This window comes from Elephas maximus, chromosome 10 (assembly GCF_024166365.1).
Source record: "Elephas maximus indicus isolate mEleMax1 chromosome 10, mEleMax1 primary haplotype, whole genome shotgun sequence".
Taxonomy (NCBI): Eukaryota; Metazoa; Chordata; class Mammalia; order Proboscidea; family Elephantidae; genus Elephas; species Elephas maximus.
Window position 1 is genome coordinate 44922817 of NC_064828.1, and position 27257 is coordinate 44950073.

The 27257-nt window shown below is 40.8% G+C and overlaps 1 protein-coding gene across 3 annotated transcripts in view; it reads left to right on the top strand.

Annotated features, from left to right (window-relative positions):
* The window catches only part of AKAP6 (A-kinase anchoring protein 6), a 607892-nt gene that overhangs the window by 349988 nt on the left and 230647 nt on the right, over positions 1–27257 (top strand). For all 3 annotated transcript variants that reach the window (XM_049897582.1, XM_049897583.1, XM_049897584.1), the window contains exon 5: positions 21707–21829. In XM_049897582.1, coding sequence (XP_049753539.1) covers positions 21707–21829 — 123 coding nt within the window. The remainder of the gene's footprint in view (positions 1–21706; positions 21830–27257) is intronic.

Sequence of the window (27257 nt, forward strand, 5' to 3'; positions counted from 1 at the left end):
GCACCACCGTGAGGCTGCATCCAGTTACTGCATCTGGTTTATAAGCCTCTGAAATATATACAGAAGGTGATCTGTTCCCTTTTGTTTGCAGTCTTAAACTTCAAGAGGAAAACAGTACTTTGTTATCTCCTTGGTATGGAAAGGCTATGATTAAATAACATCTTGTTCTATCAATATTAGGACAGAGGTTAACTGCATTTAATAGCAAATATTTCTAGGATGACGGAAATCAAAAGAGAAATAAATTCAATGTTGCATTTTTTAATTCAACTAAAATATATTTTAGGACATTAGTGAATTTGTCTTTATCCTTAACCGTAAAGTAGTGAATTTGCATTTCTGGTAGGAAGTTTTGGAAAGATTCTAGCTAAAACAAACAAAAAACCTTGACTTTTATTGTCTACTTAAAATGTAACAGGCAAGGTGAAAAGGATTTGTTCATTTAAAACGTCATCATATTTAGTTCTTAAAAAAAAAAACCTCCTTCCATGCAGACCCTGTTATATTTTATCCCCATTTTACCAATGAGGAAGAAGAGATGTGAAGAAGGTAGTAATTTACCCAGGGATATAGAACTTGAAGGCAGAAACTTTGGGGTCAAGTCACAACCCTGCTTTTTAAGTCATTTTAAGTTTACTGTTTGTCTCCTATTCTTGAAAATGTAAATTATGTTTGTCATGCTGTTACACAGGTTGTTGTGAGTATGAAATGGAATAATTTATGCAAAGGCTCTTTGTAAACCCCAAAAGGCTACAAAATGCAAGTTTTACCATTATTGTGAGTTCCTTGTGAACCCAAGGAAGTGCCATCATCTGTGGTTGAAAGAACTAGAATAAGATCTGAATTCTGCCCCCTCAGTAGTGTTGTGACCTTGGACATCTAGCCTCCTAAGCCTCAGTTTTAAAAAATAAAAATTAATAAAGGAATTGAATTGGATGACCTCTAAGAAACTTCTCGGTTTTAAAATTTTATGAGACTGATTATGAAGCATAATTAAAAGAAGCAACCATTTGTATTCTGTCACTTCAACGTGGCTGGCTTTCTGTTCCTTGGGATTCTGGTTGAATTCCCTTTAGAAGATCCCTGTGGTAGGTGAATGTGAGGCTATGGTATTAATGAGCCTGGAGGTATGAAACTATTCATGTTGCGTTCCTAGCACTGTAAATATGACAAGAACCAGACCTCCCAGAGGAATTCGGGGTCCACCAGAGTTTGTAAGAAGCCAGGAGGCCAGGGCCAATGGTAACAGTAAACAAGAGAGTAACTCTGTGTCTTAGTTATCCAGTGCTGCCGTAACAGAAATACCGCACGCAAATGAATGGCTTCAACAAACAGAAGTTTAATCTCTCACAGTCTAGTAGGCTGGAAGTTCAAATTCAGGGCGTTAGCTTCAGAGAAAGGCTTTATGTCTCTGTTGGCTCTGGAGGAAAGTCCTTGTCATCAGTCTTCCCCTGAGCTAGGAGCTTCTCTGCACAGGAACCCCGGGTCCAAAGGACACGCTCTTCTGGCACTACTTTCTTGGTGGTGTGAGGTCCCCTTGTCTCTCTGCTAGCTTCTCTCCTTTAGTATCTAAAAAGAAATTGACTTAAGATGCAACCTAATCTTATAGATTGAGTCCTGCCTCATTAACATAACTCGCGATAATCCCACCTCATTTAACATCATAGAGGTAAGATTTACAACACATGGGAAAATCACATCAGGTCACAAAATGGTAGACAATCACACAATACCGGGTATCATGGCCTCTCCAGGTTGACACATATTTTGGGGAACATAATTCAATCCATAACGCTCAGTAAGGCCATAACACTCAGTGAGGATCAGATATGGATTAGTCCGAATTCATGACAAATAAGGTCAGCTGAACGATGCAGATTTGAAGCTTTCACCTTGGCAGACTTGCCATGGCAGTGCCTTATTGTCTTATGGTAGTGTCTTGTAAGTACCCGTCAGCAGTGCTGTTTGTGCTCTGTTCAGGCAATCTGGGGGAAAATCAATCCAAGAGTGAGGGCTCTATGTCAAGGTCACTCATGATGTTAGAGGCTGTGGATCTTAATGTCTAAACATGATTGGCCTGAAGTTTGCATGGTGAGTAAGAATAATTTCCCAGGGAAGGAGCTGACTAAGCTCAGGTCCGTGTGTTTTCTATCTTCCACGTTGAAGAGGTGCATTATTTTTAGGAAGCCAATGGCTTTACCACTTGCCTTCATTTTTTTTATCTAGGAATATAGTTGGTATTTCCACTTTTAAGTCTTCAGGAAATCAGACTGAATAAGTGTCACTTATTGGTGGTGCTCTGGTATTTCTGGATTTGCCTAGAGACTATTCAGTACTTCTTGCTTCAGAAAGGAATGTCTCTCTCTCCCGTCTCTTTGTGTGTGTGTGTGTGCGCACGTGTGCACGCGAGTGCAAGAGAGAGAGAAAGAGGTGTGTATGGTGATAACTGGTGATCTAGTACCTTCCTTTTTTCTCCCTTCTTGAGTCTGTTATAAGAATAAAGCTGACAAGTTAAACTAACATTTTTTTGCTTTTGATTTCTCTATTTTCTATAGCATAGAGAAGACTATTTGTACTCTTCCAAAATAAACTTTCTTTAAAGCCCTTTTCCTTATCCTACCCTCACTGTACCTTGGTTTGAATTGTTTGGTGCATGCCACTGTATTCAAGACAGCTTTGACCAGGATCTTCCTAATGGATACGGGACCCATGAAAAATCATACTGTGCCCACTCTTTTCTTTAGACACACTTTTATTTGGGGAAATATGACTGGAAAGAACTCCAGAAACAGCCATTTTCAAGGTACCAAAAGGATGAATATCCAGCAAGCAAAGTAGTAGATGGAACTCTTGGCAAAGGAAAAGGTGTCTAATAGGAAGAGATGTCTGGAACAATGTGTATTAATGGATGAGGGGGTATCTTAATCATCTAGTGCTGCTATAATAGAAATACCACAAGTGGAGGGCTTTAACAAAGAGTTTATTCTCTCACAGTCTAGTAGGCTGGAAGTCCAAATTCAGAGTGTCAGGTCCAAGGGAAGTCTTTTTCTGTCGGCTCAGGAGGAAGGTCCTCGTCATCAGTCTTCCCCTGGACTAGGAGCTTCTTTGTGCAGGAACCCTGGGTCCAAAGGACATGCTCTGCTCCCAGCACTGCTTTTTTGGTGGGCCCCCATTCTCTGCTTGCTTCTCTTTATCTCTCGTAAGATAAAAGGTGGTACAGGCCACACCCCAGGGAAACTCCCTTTACATTGGATCAGGGATGTGACCTGAGCAAGGATGTTACATCCCACCCTAATCCTCTTTAACCACAGGAGAGATTATGATTTATAACACATAGGAAAATCACAAAATGGAGGACAACTTCACAATACTGGGAATCATGGCCTAACCAAGTTGGCACATATTTTGGGGGACACAATTCAATCCATGACAGGGGACCTCCTTGGTGCTAGATGGAGTAGAGCATATTGGCCAGGAATGTGGTCTTTGGAGCCATATTGCCTAAACCCAGGAGTCAGCTCTTATCGCCTGTGTTACCCTTTGTGCCCGTTTCCACCTCTGCAAAACAGGGTTAATAAGCATCTACCACACAGAGTTGTTATGAATCGTTGTGTGCCATTGAGTTGATTCCACTTGTAGCTACAGGACAAAGTAGAACTGCTCCACAGGGTTTCCAAAGCTGTAATCTTTACAGGAGCAGATTTCCAGGTCTTTTCTCCCTTGGAGCCACTGGGTGGGTTTGAATCACCAACCTTTCAGTTAGCCAAGCTCTGAAGTATCGTGCACTTGGGCTCCTTGCTGTGAAGACTAGGTGTGCTAAAATGTGTAAGAAGCTCAGAACAGTATCTGGGGTGCAGTAAGTACTCAGTAAATGTTAGCTCTTGTCATTATTGTGGTGGTGGTTATCGTTGTTATTATTCCTATGGGAGGGATCAGGCCTTGGCAGCTGATTACATATAAATGACTCTGGCCTTTTGGGATCAAATATCACCATCCTATTTTCTCCTCCCATCTTCAGCTGCTGTGGTCATTATGAAGCTTCAGCCTCCTACGTGACCCCCACCCATGATGGTTAAGGCACTTTTTGCCATTCTTGGGACCTGTGATGGTCACCCCAGATTCCTGCACCTCTTTTCTCTGTGAGACTCTGGGCCTCCTTCTTTGCTGAATGTGTCTTATGTTTTATTAGAGATAATTCTCCTCTGATTGGCCAAAGCCCAATAATTTTATTATAACATTCTTCTCTGACGTCATAGGAAGTTTATGGAGGGGAATTTATGCTATGAATATGTGTTCAGACAAATACAACTTCCCATTTTATAATATTTTCACATAGCAACCTGTACTTATAAATAATAACTCCTACAGCACTCTTTAAGCAGAGGTAGGGTAATTACGAAGTATTATGGGAAGAAAAGGAAGGGCCTCCAACAGGTTTAGAATTATCCCTCAAACCCCCAACTACTAAAGAGAGAAAGATAAATTATGTTGGAAATGTAGCAGTCGATCAGGATGATTTGTTGGGATGGGAGCATTTGAGCTGGATTGTGAAGGTTAGATACAATGGGTGAAGTAGAAGGTATTGGGAGAAAGTGTGGAAAACACCAAAGATCGGTTCCTTGTCTAACTAGAAGAGAGAAGGCGAGTCATCAGAATGTCTCTGGCTTTGAAGGAGGCTCTATATTCAAGAACCACAGAAGTTAACAGAAGGGCATTAGAAATCATACAGCTCAGTGCCCTCATTTTACAACTAGAACCTGTCTCTCCTGGTCCAGAGTACTTCCTATCAGAGCATCCTGGCTCCTGGTTACACCAGGTCTTACAAGCTTGTCATACAGTGACAGAAAGTTCTTTTTTTTCAAGATCAATACTAAAATGTTCCTAGTGCATCACAGCAGTTGGTTCTTTGTAGTCCTGAGAGACTTCAAATCAGATTTTCCTTCTCTAGTTAAGTGTCTTCTCACCACTTCTCCCTTTTTTAGTCTTTATCTAGCCTCCCTCACCCCAAGAGTTATTTGAAAGTCTGGCAACTCTATATCTTGTGAATGTCCACTGTGTCCTGAATTCAGTGTATGTTTAAAGAGTTTCACAGTTGATTTTGAGGCATAGCTAGTGTTGAGAGAGACCACAGAATGAGGGGCTAGGGTGAAGAAAGTTGAGTGTTGAGAGAGTGTTGAGAGAGACCACAGAATGAGGGGTAGGGTGAAGAAAATTGAGTCATGGGCCTCAGGATATAGAAGACACAAGTAGACATGCCCTTTACACACTGTTCCTGGTAATCAATTAAAAAAAAAATTTTTTTTAATACCACCTGTATATTCCTTTGTCTAACCTGGAACTTGCTCCAGAGTTCCAGGCTCGTACAGCCTTATTAAACAGTTCAATTAGAGTGAGCTCAGAAAATGCAGTCATGATATCTAATACCATTTTCATCATCTTTGTGCAAACCATTTCTTCCTTCTAAATTTCTTATTCCTTCTTTAAGGGGATGGTACTACCAATCAAAATAGAAAGTTGTCATGCTTCTCAGATTCTGCCATCATTGTCATCTATCATATCTAGTTGGTCCTATGCATTCTACTTCTAGAATGCAAATAACTTGGCATTTTCTCTCCATATCCACTGATCCTGCCTTAGCCAAGGCCCTCGTCAGCTTTTTCATGGAGTTCTGTAGTAGCCTTCTAACTGGTTTCTCTGCCCACAGCCTTATATCCTGGTAATCTGTTCACCACACTGGAGCTAGAATGTGTCTCCTAAGATGTTGTTCAGATTCTTTTGCTCCTTGCTTCAAAACTCCAAAGACCCCCCTATTGTCTTCAGGATTAAGTCTGAATTCCAGAGCATGTTGTATGTGGCCGGCTCCTGGACAGACTCTCCAACCTCATTTCTCAGTGTTTTCCTCTTTGCCTCCAGACCTATAGCCATGCTTTAGCTGTGCTTTCTTGGGCTTTATCTCCAGGAATATTCTCCTCTGCTCCTCCCAACCCCCTTTATTCTTTTTCTGAATCACTCACAGCTGTCTCTCAGGACTCAGTTGTAATACACTTGATGCCCCAAGACTGAATTAAATGCCTTTCCAATGAGCTCCTATTGGGATGATTTACAATAGAAGTTCTCAGAGTACAGTCCAAGCATCTCTGGGAGTTCCCAAAACCCTTTTGGGGGTTCACAACATCAAAAATATCTTCATATTAATGACAGTGTTGTGTTAGGTGCCGTCGAATCGGTTCAACTCATAGCGACCCTGTGTACAATAGAATGGAACACTGCCTGGTCCTGCATCATCCTCATAGTCGTTGTTATGCTTGAGCGCATTGTTATAGCCACTGTGTCAGTCCATCTTGCTGAAGGTCTTCCCTTTTTCCCTGACCCTCTACTTTGCCAAGTATGAAGTCCTTCTCCAGGTACTGGTCACTCCTAATAACATGTCCAAAGTACGTGAGACAAAGTCTCACCATCCTTGCTTCTAAGGAGCACTCTGGGTTATACTTCTGCCAAGACAGATTTATTTGTTCTTCTGGCAGTCCATGGTATGTATATTCAGTATTCTTCGCCAACACATAATCCAAAGGCATCAATTCTTTGGTCTTCCTTATTTGTTGTCCAGCTTTCACATGCATATGAGGTGATTGAGAACGCCATGGCTTGAGTCAGATGCACGTTAGTCCTTAAAGTGACATCTTTACTTTTTAACACTTTAAAGAGGTCCTTTTGCAGCAGGTTTACCCAGTGCAATATGTCATCTGATTTCTTCACTGCTGCTTCCATGGGTGTTGATTGTGGGTCCAAGTAAAATGAAATCCTTTACAGCTTAAATATTTTCTCCATTTATATGGTTGCTTATTGGTCCAATTGTGAGGATTTTTGTTTTCTTTATGTTGGTACGTAATACATACTGAAGGCTGTAGTCTTTGATCTTCATCAGTAAGTGGTTCAAGTTCTCTTCACTTTCAGCAACCAAAGTTATGTCATCTGCATATTGCAGGTTGTTAATGAGTATTCCTCTAATACTGATGCTGCATTTTTCTTAATATAGTCCATCTTCTCAGGTTATTTGCTCAGTATACAGATTGAATAAGTATGGCAAAAGGATACAACCCTGACGCACACCTTTCTTAACTTTAAATCACTCAATATCCTCTTGTCCTGTTTGAACAACTGCCTCTTGGTCTATGTACAGATTCCTCATGAGCACAATTAAGTGTTCTGGAATTCCCATTCTTCCCAGAATCATCCATAATTTGTTACGACCCACACAGTCAAATGTCTTTGCATAGTCAGTAAAACACAGGTAAACATCTTTCTGGTATTCCTGGCTTTCAGCCATGAGCCATCTGACATCAGTAATGATATCCCTTGTTCCAAATCCTCTTCTGAATCCAGCTTGAGTTTCTGCCAATTCCCTGTCCATGTACTGCTGCAACCCCGTTAGAATGATCTTCAGCACAATTTTACTTGCGTGTGATATTAATGATATTGTTCCATGATTTCTGTATTCTACTGGATCACCTTTGTTTGGAATGGGTACAAATATGGATCTCTTCCATTCAGTTGGCCAGGTAGCTGTCTTCCAAATTTCTTGGCATAGACAAGTGAGTACCTCCAACACTACATTCGTTTGTTGAAACATCTTAATTGGTATTCCATCAATTCTTGGAGCCTTGTTTTTTTGGCAATGCCTTCAGTGCAGCTTGGACTTCTTCCTTTCGTACCATCAGTTCTTGATCATATGCTGCCTCCTGAAATGGTTGAATGTTGACCAATTCTTTTTGGTGTAGTGATTCTGTGTATTCTGTCCATCTTCTTTTGATGCTTCCTGTATTGTTTAACATTTTCCCTGAGTAAAAAAAGCAAATATCATTTTAGTATTAGCTCATATTAATACCAAAATATTCCTTTTTTTAATTCTCATTCTCTCATCAGCATACAGTAGAGTTTTTGAGGTTACATGACAGGTGATATTACAACAGATTGGATGCAGAAGCAAGCAGATAAGTGATTCCAGCTGTCTTCTGTTAAGTCATACATTAGCAAGGTTTATATAAATGTAAAGCAATGTCACTCTTTCACTATTTGAAAATACAGTTATTTTTCATGAAGCATATTATTTATGTTAGCATGTAATAGATTATTATTGGTATTTTAAAATTAATAACTTTTTAAAATTTCTGAAATTATAAATATTGGTAGATATAGTCCATATAAACAAAAGCTCTTTGGGGCCCTCAATAATTCTTAAGAGTCTAAAGGAGTTCTGAGACCAAAAGTTTGAGAACTACTGATCTATATTATCACATTTATCACACTTTATATCTGCAGTGCTCCGAACTCTTTAAGAGAAGAATCTGGGCCTTTTACCGGAGAGTCCCAGGTGCTGATACAGGCATAGTACAATTTTTGATACATAGTAAACTGTCAATGCATATTGAATAAAGGATCGGATACTTATGCATACATGTGTGCCCTAACGTGGGGTTTGAACAACAACAACAAAAAAACCAAAACCAAACCCATTGCCGTTGAGTCGATTCCGACTCATAGCAACCCTATAGGACAGAGTAGAACTGCCTCATAGAGTTTCCAAGAAGCACCTGGCAGATTTGAACTGCAGACCTTTAGGTTAGCCCCCATAGCACTTAACCACTATGCCACCACAGTTTCCTTGAGCAACAAAGTAACTTAAATCTTTACTTCAGCTGTGCTTCTAAAATGCTTCTCAATCTAGATAAAAAAAAAAAAACCTAGATAGTATACATAATTACCTAAAGCAATAGTGCACTGACATTTTACATTTTTCTTAAACACTCCACCTCTGTCCTTTTTTTTGAACTCCAGAAATCTTGTCCAAAACATGTCTATGAGAACTTTAAAATAAACAGAACTTTATACTTACGGATGTAACACTGGAGTTCTTCTGGTTCAGTTACCTGCTTGTTGTGTGTTATCAGTCAAGTGTTAAGCTTTTCCTCACCTGCAAAGTGGGGGGATTGAACTAGATGGATTCTCAGGTTTTTTTGAAAACTGGGTCTATGCCTTTAATCTCCATGGGAACTCTTCTCTCTCTTTTTCTCCTTTCCAAGCAGATGTATTTACATAATACTATTTCTCTGTCTTCCTGGCTCTAATGATTATGCAGTATACCTGAGTAATTGCCCTTTACTGACTCGCCACCTTGAAGTTCTCTAGTAGAAAGTTGGTGTCTTAGTCATCTAGTGCTGCTGTAACAGAAATACCACAAGTGGATGGCTTTGACAAACTTAAGTTTATTCTTTCAGTCTAGTGGGCTAGAAGTCCAAATTCAGGGCATCACGTCCAGGGCAAGACTTTCTCCGCAGGCTCTGGAACAAGGTCCTTGTCATCAATCTTTCTCTGGACTAGGAGTTTCTCTGTGCAGGAACCCCAGGTTCAAAGGACGCACTCTGCTCCTAGTGGTGCTTTCTTGGTGGTATGAGGCCCCCCGTCTCTCTGCTTGCTTCCCTCTTTTATATCTCAAAAGAGATTGGCTCAAGACACAATCCAATCTTGTAGATTGAGTGCTACCTTATTAATAGAACTGTCGCCTGTTCCCCTGCTCATTAACATGATAGAGACAGGATTTGAAACACATAGAAAAATCACATCAGATGACAAAATGGTGGACAATCACACAATACTGGGAATCATACCCAGCCAAGTTGATACACATACTTTGGGGGAACACAATTCAATCCATGACAGTTGGTTATAGTGTTTTCTTGCTTATTTGGTGTGAACACCCCCTCATGGATTTCCAATTTCTTTTTCTAAAAATAATAGCTTTGTTATTACTAAAGAGCTATATGTTCCCTGGAGACAATTTAGAATATTTAGATAAACAACAATTCAACACTCATATAACTTTTTGAATAACTGTAGGATTCTATAAGCACTCCCATCTAGCCACGTGCGTTCTTGTTCCAGATATTTGATTTGCAAGGAGGTCTTACTAATCAGGAAAGTATTTAGAGCTAATCTAAACACAGGGTAATAACAACATTTTCAGCTCTGCACTTTAGTGTCAAGGAGCCAGCCATTTTCGTTAAAACTTTATGGACCTGTCAGGAAATGTTGTTTATTGAAAGTGACTGATTAGCCCCAACAGGGGGAGGGGAGAGACTTTGAGCTGTAGAAAAAGCTGGGAAGGAAGAGGAGTGGAAAACAAGGAATGGGAGGGATGAGGAGAAGAAGGAAGAGAAGAAAAAGATGAAAGGGAAACACTCGTTAAGAGAGAAAGAAAACAAAGACTGAAAAGAGAGAAAGAAAACAAAGACTGAAAAGAGAGAACACATAGAATGTTTTTCTGTATGAGTACTTTGTGGGAGTAAGTCTGGTTTGAGAGGCAGTATGGTGTATTTCAGAGCTTGGCCTCTGGAACAAAAAAAAACTAATAATTCCTTAATAGCTTTATGACTTTGAATAAATTATAATTCTTCCATGCCTCAGTTTCTTCATTTGCATTATGGAGAAACTTTGTGAAGCTTAAATATGTTATTAGAAGAGTAGCTGGTACACAGTCAGGAATCAGATGTTAGGTATTGTTACTTTAGGAGATTTTTGAGGGAAAGGTAATTTGTGGTAGGCTTTTTTTTTTTTTTTTTTTAAATAATACTGGTTAAAAAGCACCTACAATAAAACCACTAAACTATCATAGTCCTAAATTCTAAGGTATGAGCATCTCAGGTGTCATTTGGGACTCGAGGGTAGGTAAAGACGATCTGATCTGCCCCTCCAGTGCCTCTGGAGGATTGGGGATGCATGAGGTGAAGTCTCGCCCAGAGGAAGTCAGCAAAGCTTTAGGGCAGACAGACTACCTGGGAGCATCCTCACAGTGACTCCTTAGCAGCTGTAAGTATTAGGTCTTGTCTGTGCTTCAGTTTCCTCCCCTAGGAAATGGAGGGTGTAGGAACCTTCCATCACAGAGTTGTTGTAAGAATTAAATAAATGCCTGGCACATGTTAAGTACTGAATAGATATTAACTTATTATTAATCCCAGTTTGTTCCCAATTCTTTTATTCACACCTGCTCTTACCCGACTTTGATCATGTGTAACCCCACAACGTTTTGCCCTTAGAAGCATTGATGATTTCTTTTTAAGAACCAATAGGAAGCAGCTGAACTCAAAATCTCTGGATTTGCTGGAGGAAAGAAACGCTTTCCCGTTTTGACAGTCATGGATCTTTCTGAGTCTTCTTTACCCAGCTGAAACCACTGTTAACAGTATTTGAAGACATAAGGGATTCAGCTCAATTTATCCTTTCTACTTAGTTCAGACTAAAGCCTCCCACTTGGTCAGTTTTAGATAACACCATTCCATGTCTTTTTTGTTCTCCTCTTTCCTACCAACAGCCTTTTACCTTTGCTCTGGGGCAGTTACATCAGGAATATTTTCATATTCTAAAGCCATCCAACCATTAGAAAAGAGGCTAAATATTTCATAAGGCATTTTAATATTTGAGTTTTATGGGGGTATAAGAGTTAAAACTGCCTTAAACCACTTCATTTGCTCTTCGGTACTTATAAAAGCACATACCATCTTTTCCCTTCTATGAGTTACTTGTACTATGTTGGATTTTGTAGATACGAATGTGGGTAAATGCACCACTTTACCTCCCGAGCTCTTTATCTTGAGCCTCAGGGTCTAGGTGGCACAGTAAGCACATAGCTAGGTGGCTGGGAAAAGTACATTGCATTTGAGTGCTATCGTGCAAATATCTAAATGAGTCATTTCATATAGGAACTATGTGTATAAGAATTATGCCCCTGGGGTGGTATCTGAGCCAATCCCTAGGGAATTTCTTGGGACAGATGCCTTATAAGATACTGCTAAATGTCCCCAAGGATCCATCCCTACCACCCATTTTTGCTTCTAGACCTATAATTAGACTTAAGTCCCAAAAAACCCAAAACCCATTGCCGTCGATTCCGACTCATATAGACCCTATAGTCCCAGCGAGCCCTAAAAGATGAAGTGCAAAGCGTGACCCAGGAGGAGGTACACTACACTCCAAAAGAACTGCTTGACTTTTCTAATATGTACAAACAGAAGCCTGGGGAATATGTGTAGGAATGGCTATTAAGGGTGTGGGATAATGGTGCAAGGAACATAAAGTTGAATTAGTCTGAGTCTATTGACACGGGGCCACTAAGTACAGATCCTTCATTCAGTGTTTCAGCTCGAGATGTTAGAAAAGGATCTAATAGTTTATTTAGTTGGTTCACTGAAGCATGAATTAAGTGGTGGCGTACACTAAATCAAGTTGAAGTACCAGACCTGCCTTGGTGTACAGTGAAGAAAGTATTCAAAGGCTTAGGGAAATTGGCATGTTAGAGTGGATTTACCAGGTTAGACCCACATACCCACACATGGAATCCCCAGAGGACACACCTTCTACCACAATGGTGAGGAACAAATTTGTGAAGGCACCCCCAGCATCTTTGAAGACTGCAGTGATTGCTATTTTATGTAAGTAAGTCAGATTTGACAGTGGGGACTGCCCTAATTGAATTAAGACACCCAACTACAATGGGTGGGCCCTGTGGTGGTAGGGGCCAAATGATGGCACTCAATCAACAAAGACAAAGTAAGCATGGTTACCATGATGGACAGCAGAGTCAAAGCAGTAATCAGAGTAGTCTGGCTTGTATGGACTTATTACATTGACTCTTTAGTCGTGGTGTCTCTAGGAGCGATGGGAAAATAAATACTTACTTGATTTGTCCAAGGAAGAATTCTAGGTCAAGTGAACAGCAGTCTAACTTGAATCACCAGAACAGAGATTCAGGCCCCTTAATCAATTCCAGTTTATAGACCCACAACCCCTTGAATGAAGGGAAGACCAGGTCCCTTTGAGGAAGGACCCCGCTGCACTGCCAAAAATTTATACTGTGGATTTTTCTCACAGCCTTTCCCAAAGTGATCTATGAACTTTTATGAGAGTGACTGTTCATTGGGGAAAAGGAAATAATGAGACTTTTTAGGGATTACTGGACACAGGCTCAGAACTAACACTAATTCCAGGAGACCAAAAGTATCACTGTGGCCCACCAGTCAGAGTGGGGGCTTATGGAGGTCAGGTTATTAATAGAGTCTTAACTCAGGTTCATCTCACAATGAGTTCAGTGGGATCAGGGGCCTATCGTGATTTCCCCAGTTCCAGAATGCATAATTGGAATAGATATACTTGGCAACTGGCAGAACCTCCACATTGGTTTCCTGACAAATGGAGTAAGGGCTAGTATGGTAGGAAAATCCAAGTGGAAGCCATTAGAACTGCCTTTACCTAGGAAAACAGTAAACCAAAAGCAATACCATGTTCTGGAGGGATTGCAGAGATAGGTGCCACTATCAAGGACTTGAAGGATGCAAGGGCGGTGATTCCCACCACATCCCCATTCAACTCACCTAATTTGGCCTGTACAAAAAGCAGTGGCAGGAGCAGAGTGCATTGTTTGGACCTGAGGTTCCTGCACTGAGAAGCTCCTAGACCACGGGAAGATTGATGACAAGGACTTTCCCCCAGAACCGACAGAGAGGGAGAGAGCCTTGCCCTAGAGTTGGCACCCTGAATTTGAACTTCTAACCTTTAAACTGTGAGAGAATAAATTTCTCTTTGTTAAAGCCATCCACTTGTGGTATTTCTGTTAAAGCAGCACAAGATAACTAAGACACCTAATAAGAAAGAAGTGTCAATATCTCTGGACTGGTAAAACATTTGCATGGTAGAGGGAAGTGCCTTCCACTTCAGTGAAATTTCTAGGGGTTCGATGGTGTCGGGTATGTCGAGATATTCCTTCTAAGGTGAAGGATAAGTTGTTAAATCTGGCCAGTCCTACAACTGAAAAGGAGGCCCAGTGCTTAGTGGGCCTCTTTGGATTTTGGCAACATATCCCTCATTTGGGTGTTATACTCTGACCTGTTTATCCCTCATTTGGGTGTTATACTCTGACCTGTTTATCAAGTGACTCAAAAAACTGCTAGTTTTGAGCGAGGCCCAGAACAAGAGAACACTCTGCAGCAGGTTCAGGCTGCTGTACAAGCCGCTCTGCTACTTGGGCCAGATGATCCGGCTGATCCGGTGATGCTTGGAGTGTCTGTGGCAGATAGAAATGCTGTTTGGAGTCTTTGGCAGGCTGCTATTGGTGAATCATAGCACAGACTCTTAGGAATTTGGAGCAAAGCCCTGCCATCCTCTGCAGATAACCACTCTCCTTTGAGAAACAGCTTTTGACTTGTTACTGGGCCTTAGTAGAAACTGAACGATTAATCATGGGCCACCAAGTCACCATGTGACCTGAGCTGCCCGTTAGGAACTGGGTGTTGTCTGACCCACAGAGCCAGAAAGTTGGACATGCACAGTGGCCCTCCATCATTAAATGGAATTGGTATATATGAGATCAGGCCCGAGCAGGACCTGAAGGCACAGGTAAGCTGCATGAGGAGTGGCCCAAATGCCCATGGTCTCCACTTCTATCACATTACCTGCCCTCTCCCAGTCTGCACCTATGGCGTCATGGGGAGTTCCTTATTTTTATTTGATTGAAGAAGAGAAAACTCATGCCTGATTTACTGATGGCTCTGTGTGATATGTAGGCACCACTTGAAAGTGGACAAAGGCAGCACTACAGCCCCTTTCTGGGACCTCCCTGAAGGACAGTGGTGAAGGAAAATCCTCCCAATGGGCAGAACTTTGAACAATACAGCTGATTGTTCACTTTGCTTGGAAGGAGAAATGGCCAGATGTGCGATTGTATACTGATTCACAGGCTGTGGCCAAGGTTTGGCTGGATAGTCAGGGACTTGGAAGGAACATGATTAGAAAAATTGGTGACAAGGAGGTATAGGTAAGAGGTATGTGGATATATCTGAATGGGCCTAAGAAGTGAAGATATTTGTGTCTCATGTGAATGCTCACCAAAGGGTGACCTCAGCAGAGTACTTTAACAGTCAAGTGGAAGGGATGACACATTCTGTGGAAACTAGTCATCCTTTTTCCCCAGTCATTCTTGTCATTGCCCAGTAGTCTCATGAACCAAGTGATCATGGTGGCAGGGATGGAGGATATGCATGGGCTGAGCAACATGGACTTCTACTTACCAAGGTTGACTGGGCTACAGCCACTGCTGAGTGCCCATCTGCCAGCAGCAGAGACCAACATTGAATCCCCCATATGGCGCCATTCCTCAAGGTGATCTGGTGGCAGGTTGATTACAGTGGACCACTTCCAGCACGGAAAGGGCAGTGTTTCATCCTTACTAGGATAGACTTACTCTGGATAGGGATTTACCTTTCCTGCATGCAATGTTTCTGCCAAAACTACCATCTGTGGACTCACAGAATGCCTTACCCCCAGCATGGTATCCCATACAGCATTGCCTCAGATCAGGAGACTCACTTCACAGAACATGAAGTGCATCAGTGGCCCCATGCTCATGGAATTCACTGGTCCTACTGTGTTCCCATCATCCTGAAGAAGCTGGTTTGATAGAACAAAGGGATGGCCTCTCAAAGACATAATTACAGTGCCAGCTAGCTGGCAATATTTTGCAGAGTAGGAGCAGTCATCTCCAGGAGGCTGTATATGCTCTAAACCAGCATCCAATATGTGGTGCTGTTTCTCCCATAGCCAGGATTCACGGGTTCAGAACCAATGGGTGGAAATGGGAGTGGCACCCCTCACTATTACCCCTAATGACCCAATCATAATATTTTTGCTTCCTGTCCCCACAACCATATGCTCTGCAGGTTTAGAGGTCATAGTTCAAAAGGGAGAAATACTCCCACTGAAGACACAACACTGATTCCATTGAAAAGGAAGTTAAGAATGCCACCTGGCCACTTTTGGCTCCTTATACCTCTGGATCAATAGGCAAAGAAGGGAGTTACCCTATTGCCTGATATGATTGATTCTGATTACCATGGGGAAATCAGATTGATATTACATAATGGATGTATAGAAGAGTTATGTCCGGAATATGGGTTATCCTTTAGGGTGTCTCTTAGTACTACCATGCCCTGTGATTACAGTCAATGGAAAACCACAGCAAGCCAATTCCAACATGACTACTAATGGCTCAGACCCTTCAGGAATGAAGGTTTGGGTCACCCCCTCCCCCCCCGCCCACAACCAGCTGAGGTACTTGCTGAGGGTAAAGGGAATATGGAATGGCTGGTGGAAGAAGGTAGCTCTAAATACCAGTTATGGCAATGTGAACAGTTGCAGAAACGAGGACTGTAATTGTTATGAATATTTCTTACTTGCAGATGTGTATCAAATATATTTGTTTTCTTCACTTACAAGATGCAAACAGAGTTAGTGCATTTTGGGTTGTATTCATGTTAGCTGTATCATGTTAGGTGCAAGTATGATTGTGTATGGCTTAAAGAGATGTGTACCGGTGCCAAATTTACAAGGAGTAGACTGTGATGGTTAAGGTTGTATGTCAACTTGGCTGGGCCATGATTCTCAGTGGTTTGGCAGTTATGTAATAATGTAATTTGGCAGTTGTTATGTAATGGTGTAGTAATCCTCCATAACGTGATATGATGTGATCAGCCAGTCAGTTGTAAGGGGAGTTTCCTTGGGAGTGTGGCCTGCATCCAGCATATATATGGATGTTCTGACAAAGCTGGCTTGCTTGCTCAGGATCCTGCATCTGGCTCGTCATCATCTGACCACCAGTTCTTTGGACTTGAGCCAGCAGCCTGCCATCTGGCTTGCTGATCTTGGGTTCATCAACCCCTGCAGCTATGTGAATCAGGAGAAGCTACCAGCCTGATGCCTGACTCATGGACTTGGGACTTGTCGGCCTCTACAACCATGTGGGCTATTTCCTTGAGTTAAATCTCTTTCTCTGTATATATATGCTTCACTGGTTTTTCTTCTCTAGAGAACCCAGCCTAGGACACTAAGATTATGAAAACATTCAGGCTTTAATGACACAGAATATATTTCACAGGAAAATACAGGAGAGTGTTGCAACTCTTTGCTTATTGTAAAAAAAGTGTTTAATGATTAAAATTACTTGAACTGAATAGGCCAGTGCTTAGATAAACTTTGTTTTGCAGAAATTTTCTCCAGAATGACATTCGTCTTTGTGTTCCCAATTATCTCTACCAGTGTACCTTGCATGTAGTAGGCATTTAATAAATATTTGTCGAATGAATTAATGAATGACCGGTATTTGTTATACTAGGATTTGACTTTGTTACAAAATAACTTTTTGTATTTTTTCCTATTTATTACGTTGTTACTACTACGTCAGCCTCATGTTCCTTCATTCAGACCACAAAGACTCTAGCAGACCTGGGAAAACGAGCATCAAATGGTTGCTGTATGCATCTATTTATGAATCCCCCTAAACATGTGCATGGGTCTGTATATGGAGTGGCACTGGCTAGGTCTTTCTAAGACCATCACATGATACAGGGGTAGTACCCAGTACACTGTCCATAGGACTCTGGTGAGAATATACAGATAAAGGGCTGAGATTGGTGGAGAAGTAGTAGGTGACAAGTGACAAAGGTATGAAGAATTTGATGGGCTCCGGACTCCAGCTTCACTTGCTTTCAGGATTTCTAGTTACTTTCTTGTGGCTACACATAGAAGGAGGAGTGGAGGTAAAAGCTAAGATTTCCCCAAGTAGAAGGGCTGCTCGGTGTTTTATTATAGAAGTTAAGAGCACAGGGACTTCTCAGGTTTCTTTTGTGATTGATGAAATTCCCCTTTGAGCACTGGCAAGAAAAGAGTTGGGAAAATGTTTTAAAAAAAGGAAAATTGGTGAAGATGGGGTATAATTCAAAGGAGACCCAGAGCAAAGCCTTGAAAGAGCCTCCCTTTCCTCTGCATCAGACAGTCCTGGTTTTTCTGTCTGGCTGGGCTATGCGGAGATAGCATCCAGAAAGGTTCCCTCAGGTCCCATGGGTTTTGCCTAATATGCATCTCAAGGATTTTAGCTAACTATGTACTCATGGTTCTGTTGGGAAATCTGGCACACATTGTTCAGTACGCTTTGGCTAAAACTTAGCTTTTATGATGAGGTACCTATTTATATACATACACGTTGTTTTCTTGATTTGTTTGGTTTTCGAGGGAGAGAAGATAATGAATAGTCTATTATTAGTTATTTTTCCAAATAACATCTTTTACTACTCGTTTTTCATCTTTGGATTTAACCAGTTATTTCTAAAATAATTTGCTTCCTGATTTAATTTTCTCCCAAAACCAATTTATATATTCAGATATAACAACCCCAGTCCAAATTAAGTAGTAAATGCCATGTAATATCATGCTGCTGTTGTTGTGTGCCGTTGAGTTGACTCTGGTTCATAGTGACTTGTGTATGACAGAGTAGAACCGCCCCACAGGATTTACTACATTGCACGGGAGCAGATCATTAGACCTTTTCTCCTGTGGGGCTCCTGGTAGGTTCAAACTGCCAACCTTTTGGTTAGCAGCCAAGTTCCTAACCATTGAGCCACCAGGGTTCCTATAAATACTGTAAAATACTGTGGTTATCTCACAACTGTCAACCAAAAGACTGATTTTCTGATTAGGTGCCATAGATGATAGACAATACTTCACTAAGTCCATTTGGTCAGCAAAGGGTCTCTTAGTTTTTCACCAGAGTATAATTTTAAGAGTATTGAGAATTAAGACTTGAGTTCTAATAGACTCTGGCCTTATTTCTGCTCACAATTTAAAATCTACAAAGATTTATGGTAAACTTTGTGAAGTAATCTGAGTCCCAGGAAATGTACCAGAAAGAGAGCTTTAGGGGGTGATGTTTCATACAGGTGGGAGGCTCTGTTGAAAAGATTGAGCTTGGATGTGGGTTCCTTCTAAGAGTCAAGAACGTGGGAGGTAATGGGAAACAAAGCAACTCAAATGTATGGTTAATGTAGGTAAGGAAAGGAGAAAGACCAGAGAAGTGGGTACCCTAAATATACGAGAAAAAGGACAAGGAATTATTTGGCATTGGTTCTTAGCATTTAGAACAAGGAGTAATAAAAGAAAATTAGAGAAATGGATAATTTGAGTGGTTCATCAGAAAATGCATTTCGTGAGGGAATGCATTACGGGAAATTCATGAAAGCTTCCCCATTGGACACGTTTTCACCTCACCTAGAAGTCTTCTGAGTGATGACCAAAGGAAGCTTCAGTGATGTCGTTAGCTTACAGATGGAGTCTGAGACTTGAGGCACTTTAAACTAGCCCACAGTTACCAGCTCAGCCAACTGTAATTGCATAAGTCTCAGTTTCTGATAAGACAAACAAACAAATGAACAACAGATTGCTATCAAGTTGATTCTGACTCATGGCAACCCCATGTGTGTCAGAGTAGAACTGCTCCGTAGGGTTTTCAGTGGCTGGTTTTTCAGAAGTAGATCACAGGGCCTTTCTTCTGAGGCCCCTCGGGGTGGACTCAAATGTCTAACCTTTCAGTTAGCAGCCAAGTGTGTTAACCGCACCACCCAGGACTTTGATTCCTGATTCTTGTGCCTAATGCACAGCCACCACTCATCTGCCATTGGAGGCTTGCGTGTTGTCACGATGCTGAACTGTTTTCAGTGGAGCTTCCAGGCTGTAGGCTAGGAAGAAAGGCCTGCCAATCTACTTCTGAAAATCAGCCAAGAAAACCCTATGGATCACAACGGTCCAGTTCACATCAGATCATGGGATGGCACCGGAACGGGCAGCATTTTGTTCTATTGTGCAAGGAGCCACTGTGATTCAGGGGCTTACTCGGTGGCGGTTAACAAAAACAACATTTTCTAATTACGATGTCACTAAGATGACGTTTCTCATTGGCTTTACCTGAGTAGGACAGATTTGCAAGAAGGATATTAAATGTAAATTTTTGCTTTGCTTTTTGAAAGCTAGTTGTGATGTATCCCTGGGTATGATTGTCTGAGGCTCAGCACAGTATGGCTTTCCTTAGGGATAGCTTCCGGTAGCATTTATTGACATGGGAAAAATATGATCCATCACCATGTGGGGTTATAGAATTAGCTCCACACAGGTTGACAACACACCAGAGTGGGGGGATAGTCTGCCCGACTTCACGGGCTTGCTGACCCACATCTCTGCTCTGTCCCCTGTAACAGACAGGAACGCTATTCGTCTACCATCCACTTTGCCAACCTCCACAATGCCATCTCTCTTTTTCTAACAATTATTTTGAAGTAAGCCAACTGCTCTGAATTAAACGGTTATGAATCTTAAAACATTACGTAGGAGAAATTTTAACAGCAAAACCTAGCTTCCGAGAAGCATGATAAAGAAAATGAATTTTCACTATTCTTACTTCAGCTTCAGAACATCTTCAGTTAAGCATTAAAAATATTAATCAAAATGAATCAAAATGCAGATCTGAAGAATGAGTTAAGTTAAATAGGGAAATAGCATCCCTTGCCATCTCTAAGGAGCCCTCAGTGGCACAGTGCTTAAGTGCTTGGATGCTCTCCGAAAGGTCGGCAGTTCAAACCTACCAGCCTGTGCGACAGAAAGATTTGGCAGTCTGCTTCTGTAAAGATTACAGCCTTCGAAACCCTATGGGGCAGTTCTACTCTGTCCTATAGGGTCGTTATGAGTCAGAATGCACTCCAGTGGGCTTGGGCCATCTCTGTGAGAACCAATGTGGAAGCCTGTTATTGCTTCCTTTGACCTCCAGGTGGTGCTGTTTACCTAGACATGGAAAGCAGGGGCCAAGCCCCATTTCCTTCCTTTAGCTTCATTGCTGGGCTTTCTTTCCCTCCCCCGCTCCCCCCCGCCCGACATATTTTCAGTTTCTACAGATGTGTTCTTTTAAATGCTCAATAAAATTTTATAACCTCCATTTGAAAAATTGCATGGCTTTTGTGACTTGTGCATCTTAGCCAAGAATATTTCCTCATGTCTAGGACATACCCAAGTCGGGTCTTCAGCTTAATCATTGTTCCAACCTCCTCTACCCTTCCTTGCTTCTTAACACCCAGGCTCAGACAGACACACATCTGGGCTGTCAACAGAACTTGACCAAGTACCTTTAAAACGGTTAGGTGGCTTAAAAATGGATTTAGAGTTCAGCTAAGGCAACTCAGAAAACCTGGGTGGCATAGTGGTTAAGAACTACGGTTAGGGTCAGCGGTTCGAATCCACCAGGCGCTCCTTGGAAACTCCATGGGGCAGTTCCGCTCTGTCCTTTAGAGTCGCTGTAAGTCAGAATTGACTCCATAGCAATGGTTTTTTTTTTTTTTTTTTTTTTTTTGGTTGAGGCAACTCAACTCCATAGGCTTCTAAGAACCCTAACTTCACAGGAATGCTTCTATCCCCAAAGCCAATGTGTGCTCCTAACAGACCTGACCTGATTTATGGGCGAGAAAACACTTGGGAGACACCAGAAATGTTTTGATGTTTGGAGGTCACCTTTACAAATGACACCTGCAATCCAACCCAAATTCCTCTGAAAAGTGTTGCTAAGGGGGGAAAGTGAGAGGGGGCTATCCGATTTCTTTCTATTATTGATAGATTTCAGTGCCAGGCAGAGTGGAAATTCCATTCTACAGCAAAGATGGAACTAGAATGGAAGTGCGGTGGTAACAATTTCATCATCAGTGAAATTTGGAATTTCAAATACTGGCTTTAAAAATATAACCAACTAACATTGCTTTCTTGTCCTTTTTTCCTCCCTTTTCTTTTCTCTCACAAGGGGTTTGTCAACAAGCTGGATGAATTCATTCAGTGGTTAAATGAAGCCATGGAAACCACTGAGAATTGGACTCCTCCGAGAGCGGAGACCGATAGCCTGAAGCTGTACCTGGAGACACACTTGGTAGGCAAGATTGAGCTGCTCTTGGTATCAGTAACTGAAAGGTTTGAATGTGCTGCTTGTTTGTTTACGGAGAACATAAATTTTATTTATCAGAGGCTACTTTTTTTACTATATGTTAATGAATCTAAGCTTTCATAGGATAAACTGCCACAGCTTAAATTTTATAGGCATTTCAATTAACACTAGGAGAGCCAGGTCCTCTGTGTTCCAAACTCTTTTTTAAAGTTTTTTTTTTCCCCCCCTAGAAAGGTTAGTAATTGTTTAAAAAATACGCTAGAAAATTTTACTAGAATCGTGCTCTTTAAAGCAATGATTGAAGGTTTTCCCCTTCCTTAAACTAAATAAATAGATGGAAGACATCATGTTTGATGACCATTCTAAGCTTTTTAGAATTCTTGTAAAATTAATGAACCTCTCATTATCAAGAGGGTCTGTGTTATCTGTTCTACGCTGGGTTATTTTAATAAAATATTTAAAACGATGATCCCCATCATTTTTGCTGCGATGTGGGTTTTTCGGTATGTAATTAACACAACTGTCATTACACTCGTCCCTGTGCACAGGGAAAACCACAGAGGGGAAGTGGAAAACACTTGGATGAATATGCTACGGAATATGTTAGAAGCAAGAATTATAGACTGGGGGACATTTGATGAACCTCATGAGGTTTTCCCTGAATGCTTCAAATGGCCGATATCAATTATGAAGGGGTGGAAACCAAGTAGTGGAGTGTGATAAAGCATGAAGAAAAAGCACGTTGTCATAAGAAATGAAAATTCAAGCTTTAAGGATCTCATCTTTATTCCTTTCACTGATAGCATAAAATTGACAAAGGCAATGAACACGAATCCTTGGGTACCCAACTGTGGGGTTGATTTTCTGTCCTTCTTACACACTCGGAATTTGGATTGAGTCAACAGTCTGTGGGAGTCCTGTATGTATTGGAGTTCGTAGGATTCCAGAACTGTTTTCTGTGATGTTAAGTATGAGAGAGATTTTTTTTTTTTGCAGTGTATTTTATATCATTGCAAGAAAAACAGCCTGAAAATCCTATTGCTGCATGCAAATAACCTTGTGGATGATAAAGAATGGCAACACTGAGTGGTACGGGATGAGTGTCTTGGTCCCCTTTTTAGAGACCTGGGTTGATGATGTGAAAAAATGCCAGTGACCCTAAACACCTCTCTTGTACATGGATTTTTAAATACTGCCCTTAGTACTCAATTCCCTGTTGAGTAGAGTCTCGATTTTTTTTTTAAAGAGGGCATTTCATAATAGCAAGATAAAGATATTCAGTGCTTTATAATGTAAATTGTATTAATTAGAATGTCAGCTTTTCAGTGGCATTGTTCTGACAGAAATTCTAATCTGTGTTTAAACAGGAGTATATGAACTTTATTTCACATTCAGTGCACTGTCTTAATTTCTCTTGATTTAATATTTTATGGAAAACACACATTTAGTTTTTGAGGTCCCAGAGGGAATGGGGGCATAAAGAATCCTTTAACTCTAGGTTATTTGTTGAAATCCAGGCTGGGAAAGTACGAACCAAGGTCTCTCTCTACTTTGGGAGTTGAGTGACAGAGCCTCTTTGTAACCAAGTTGCACTCCTGTTCTCAGATTCCTATTTGAGGGTTCCTTACTAGGCATTCACATTCAGGCGTCTACCTTGATCCAACCCAATGCTGTCAACTAGAATTTTCTATGATGATGGAATGTTTTATATCTCCACGATTCAATACAGCAGCCACTAGCTACATGTACCTGTCGAGCGCTTGAAGTGTTGCTAGTGCAATTGAGGAACTGAATTTTTAATGTTTATTTAATTTAAATTATTTTGCATTTAAATTTAAATGGCCACACCTGTCTCGTGACTACTGTATTGGATAGCATAGTTGTGACCTTATAAATTGCAGAACTCTACAGGGGACCGTAAAGTACTACAGGTAGCCATACCGCCTCGTAATGCCATTGTCACCAAAGCGTGGAAATCATTATGGCAGAAAGATAGCAGTGAAGAAATCCATAGCAAAGAGTCCTCCTTAAGAGGTTTATCTCTTTGAAGAATAAGCTTGCTGCTGCCTACCGATGAACACTGTCTTGGATGAGTTTTCTCTATGATCGTGTCTGACTATATAGATTGGCACAGAGATAACATAGGAACATCTTTAACTCTGCTTTGTAAAAAGTGAATGAATACGATTTCCAGACCCACCCACTGGATGTTAAGCCACAGTCTCAAAATTTACTTCTGGAATTATGAATTATAATATCTAACAATTACTGAAAACCTGGTATGCATGAATTGCTACTGACTGATATTTAAGGACAATTATTAAGAGTTACTGTTATCCTCTATGCAGTGCCTGTTACTCTAAGTACAATGTGTTGCTCAAACATCTTTCAAACCAGTCCTGATTTACCCTGTCCCTATATGTGTTTACACCATCCTCCTAATCAATACTGTCATTTCCATTGTTTGTTGTATTTTCTTACTGTGATGCTAACTTAATAGTAAGTTATCCTTCTCACAAGAAGGCAAAAAATATCCACCCTCACATAAGGAAAGTCTACCTGCAAGCCTAGAGATTTATGTCTCTTGTTCACCTGGCGTAAATCATCACTGCTCCTTGGTGCGTGAGCAAGCAGTATTTGCAAAATTATCTACCACATTGAGATAGCTAGATGAATTTCTTAAGTATCTCTATGGGTTCTATAAATTTAACATTAAATCACCAGCCATCCAAGCTACTGGGGTCAGTTTCTCCTGGCTTAGTAATGTGTTAGAATAGTTGGCACCTTTCAAAATTTATTGTAAAGAAAAACATATATAAAAACAATAACAAAAATTGTACATTTATATTTTGATACTTAATTCAGTTATTTTCCATGATGGTAACCCAGGGCTTTTACCAACATGAATCAATGAAACTTCACAATACTTTTATGAGAGATACGAAGGAGCTTTATTTCAGCTGCAAGCAATGCTGTGAAATTGTGATGATACGTCAATGATTTTCCATGATAATTAATCATCTGCTTGCAACCTTGCTGCTCCTTTCAAAAATACAATTCCTACCTTCCTAGAAAATGACATTTTCAGGAAAATGTCATTCTGGAAAGGTATTTTGCTCGTGTTGAACATATTGAACGCTCCTTTTAAGACAGTACTGAGTCTAAGTTCTTAGACAGACTTCTCCCTCACTTCCATCCTCTTCCGACTATCTTTTTTCACACCTTTATTGAGATATAATTGATATACAATAAATTGCACATATTTAAATGGTGCCATTTGATAAGTTTTGACAAATGTGTATACGCATAAGATCATCACTGTAATGAAGATACTGAACGTATTCATGACCCCCAAAAGCTTCCTCATAACAGTTTGTAATCCCTTCCTTCATCCCCTTCCTTCTTCACCCTCCCCCATTCCTAAGCAACACATCTGCTCTCTGTCACTATTAGTTCGCACTTTCTAGAATTTTATATAAATGGCATCAATATGTACTTTTTTGGTCTGTTTTCTTTCTCTAAGCATAATTATTTTGAGATCCATCATGTGTTGCGTGTATTCATGGTTCGTTCCTTTTTATTGCTGAGTAGTATTCCATTGTACGGTCATACCAAAGTCTGTTTACCCATTTACCTATTGATGGACATTTAGGGTTTTTTTATGGCTAAAGAAGCAAAAGCCACCAAAAACTGCATTTGAGTGGAAGTGTCATAAAGTAACTTCAATATCCTAGTAGACGTTGAAGATTTTACAGTATCTTCAGAGTTAGAGTGCTTGAGAGTAAAGCAGCAGAAGAGGCCAGCAACTTCCCTGTCCAGAGATTTCATTACGTAGCCATTTGTTCCTGAAGGGATAACTCTGATCCCCCAAATCGTTTCATGCATGCCTAAGTCACCAAATAGGCACCGTATCATATGCAATCAATCACAGGGAAAGAAATCGGAAGTTTTTTTTTTTTATCATAGCCGATCAGGTCTGTGGTAGGGAGAGAAGTCAAACAAACCTCCAACAGCCGTGCAAGAATCAGGAAAGAGAACCAAGCACAAGGGCCTGGCTTACATTTTAGGAGGTAAATTTGCATAAGCAGCACCATGTCATGGTGGGCAAACATTAACCAGCCCCACAGAAACAGCCTTGGAAAAACAACATTCTGAATTCAGTTTGAAAATGGGAAAACATGTGGGGAAATGGTGACTGTGAATTCAAGATCATACATAGCAAACATTTACGGAGTGCTAGGCAGCTTTTCAGGTGGTTGGAATACAGGATGAATGAGCTTGGTCCCTTTCTTCCAGGGATTTGCAATCTAAGTGAGGTGGCCATAGACTATGTGCGTTCATCTATGAACCCATAGGAGTCCCTGGGTAGTGCACTCAGTCCCTAGGTTAACACACTCAGCTGCTAACTGAAAGGTTGGAGGTTCGAGTACACCCAGAGAGGCCTCGAAGAAAGTCCTCGTGATCTGTTTTCTAAAACACAGCAACTGAAAACCCTGTGGAACACAGTTCTACTCTGACACACATGGGGTCGTTATGAGTTGGAGCTGACTTGATGGCACTGGTTTTATAGACCACAAATGACTAATATAGTATCATTTTGATCAGTAAGCTTGTAGGATAAGTGAAATACTCTTAGGGGTACGTAGAGGAGTTTTGAGGTAATGCAGATATAGACCTCAAAGGCTGTATATGATTTTGTTGGATGGGGGTAGGGGAGTGAATCTTATGGATAGAGGAAGTTGTAAGCAACGTGTAAGAGGTGTGACGAGCCACCTGCTGTGACTCAAGCCAGGTTGGAATCTTGCAGATTAGGGCCTGGTGGTAAACGGCATTGAATGTCTTCAGAACAGATTAAACTTTTCCTGGGGGCAATGGGAAGTCATTGAAGGTTTGGTTTTGTTTTAGAACAGGAGAGTGACATGAATCAACCATAAGCTCCATGAGGGTAGGGTATGCCTGGCATACAGCTAGGTCTCAGTATTTGTAGATTAACTGGATAAGATCTGTGGCCTAGATGAGAGAATAACTCTGCACTTAATGGAAAATGGGTTTGAGCATGGTATATGAAGGATATGCTGGTCCAGGCAAGCTGTGATTATCTTATTTATTTATTTTACCATCTAGTATGTGGATATGACACAAAATTCAAAAGTTAAATAAAGGAAAGGGACGGAAAAGTAGAAAGTCAAGTCTCCCTCCCAACTATGTCCCTCCAGTTACCAGTTCTCCCCCTTGAAGCAACCACTATTCCTTGTTTCTTGTATATCTTTTCAGAGTTATTCTACGTATTTATAAACAATGAATGTATGTACTTAACTTTGTTCTTTTAGTTTGTATGAGCAATAATTCCAAGTTGGTATTAATAGCTACATAGTATTTTATTTATAAATGTCCCATACTTTATTTAACCAGT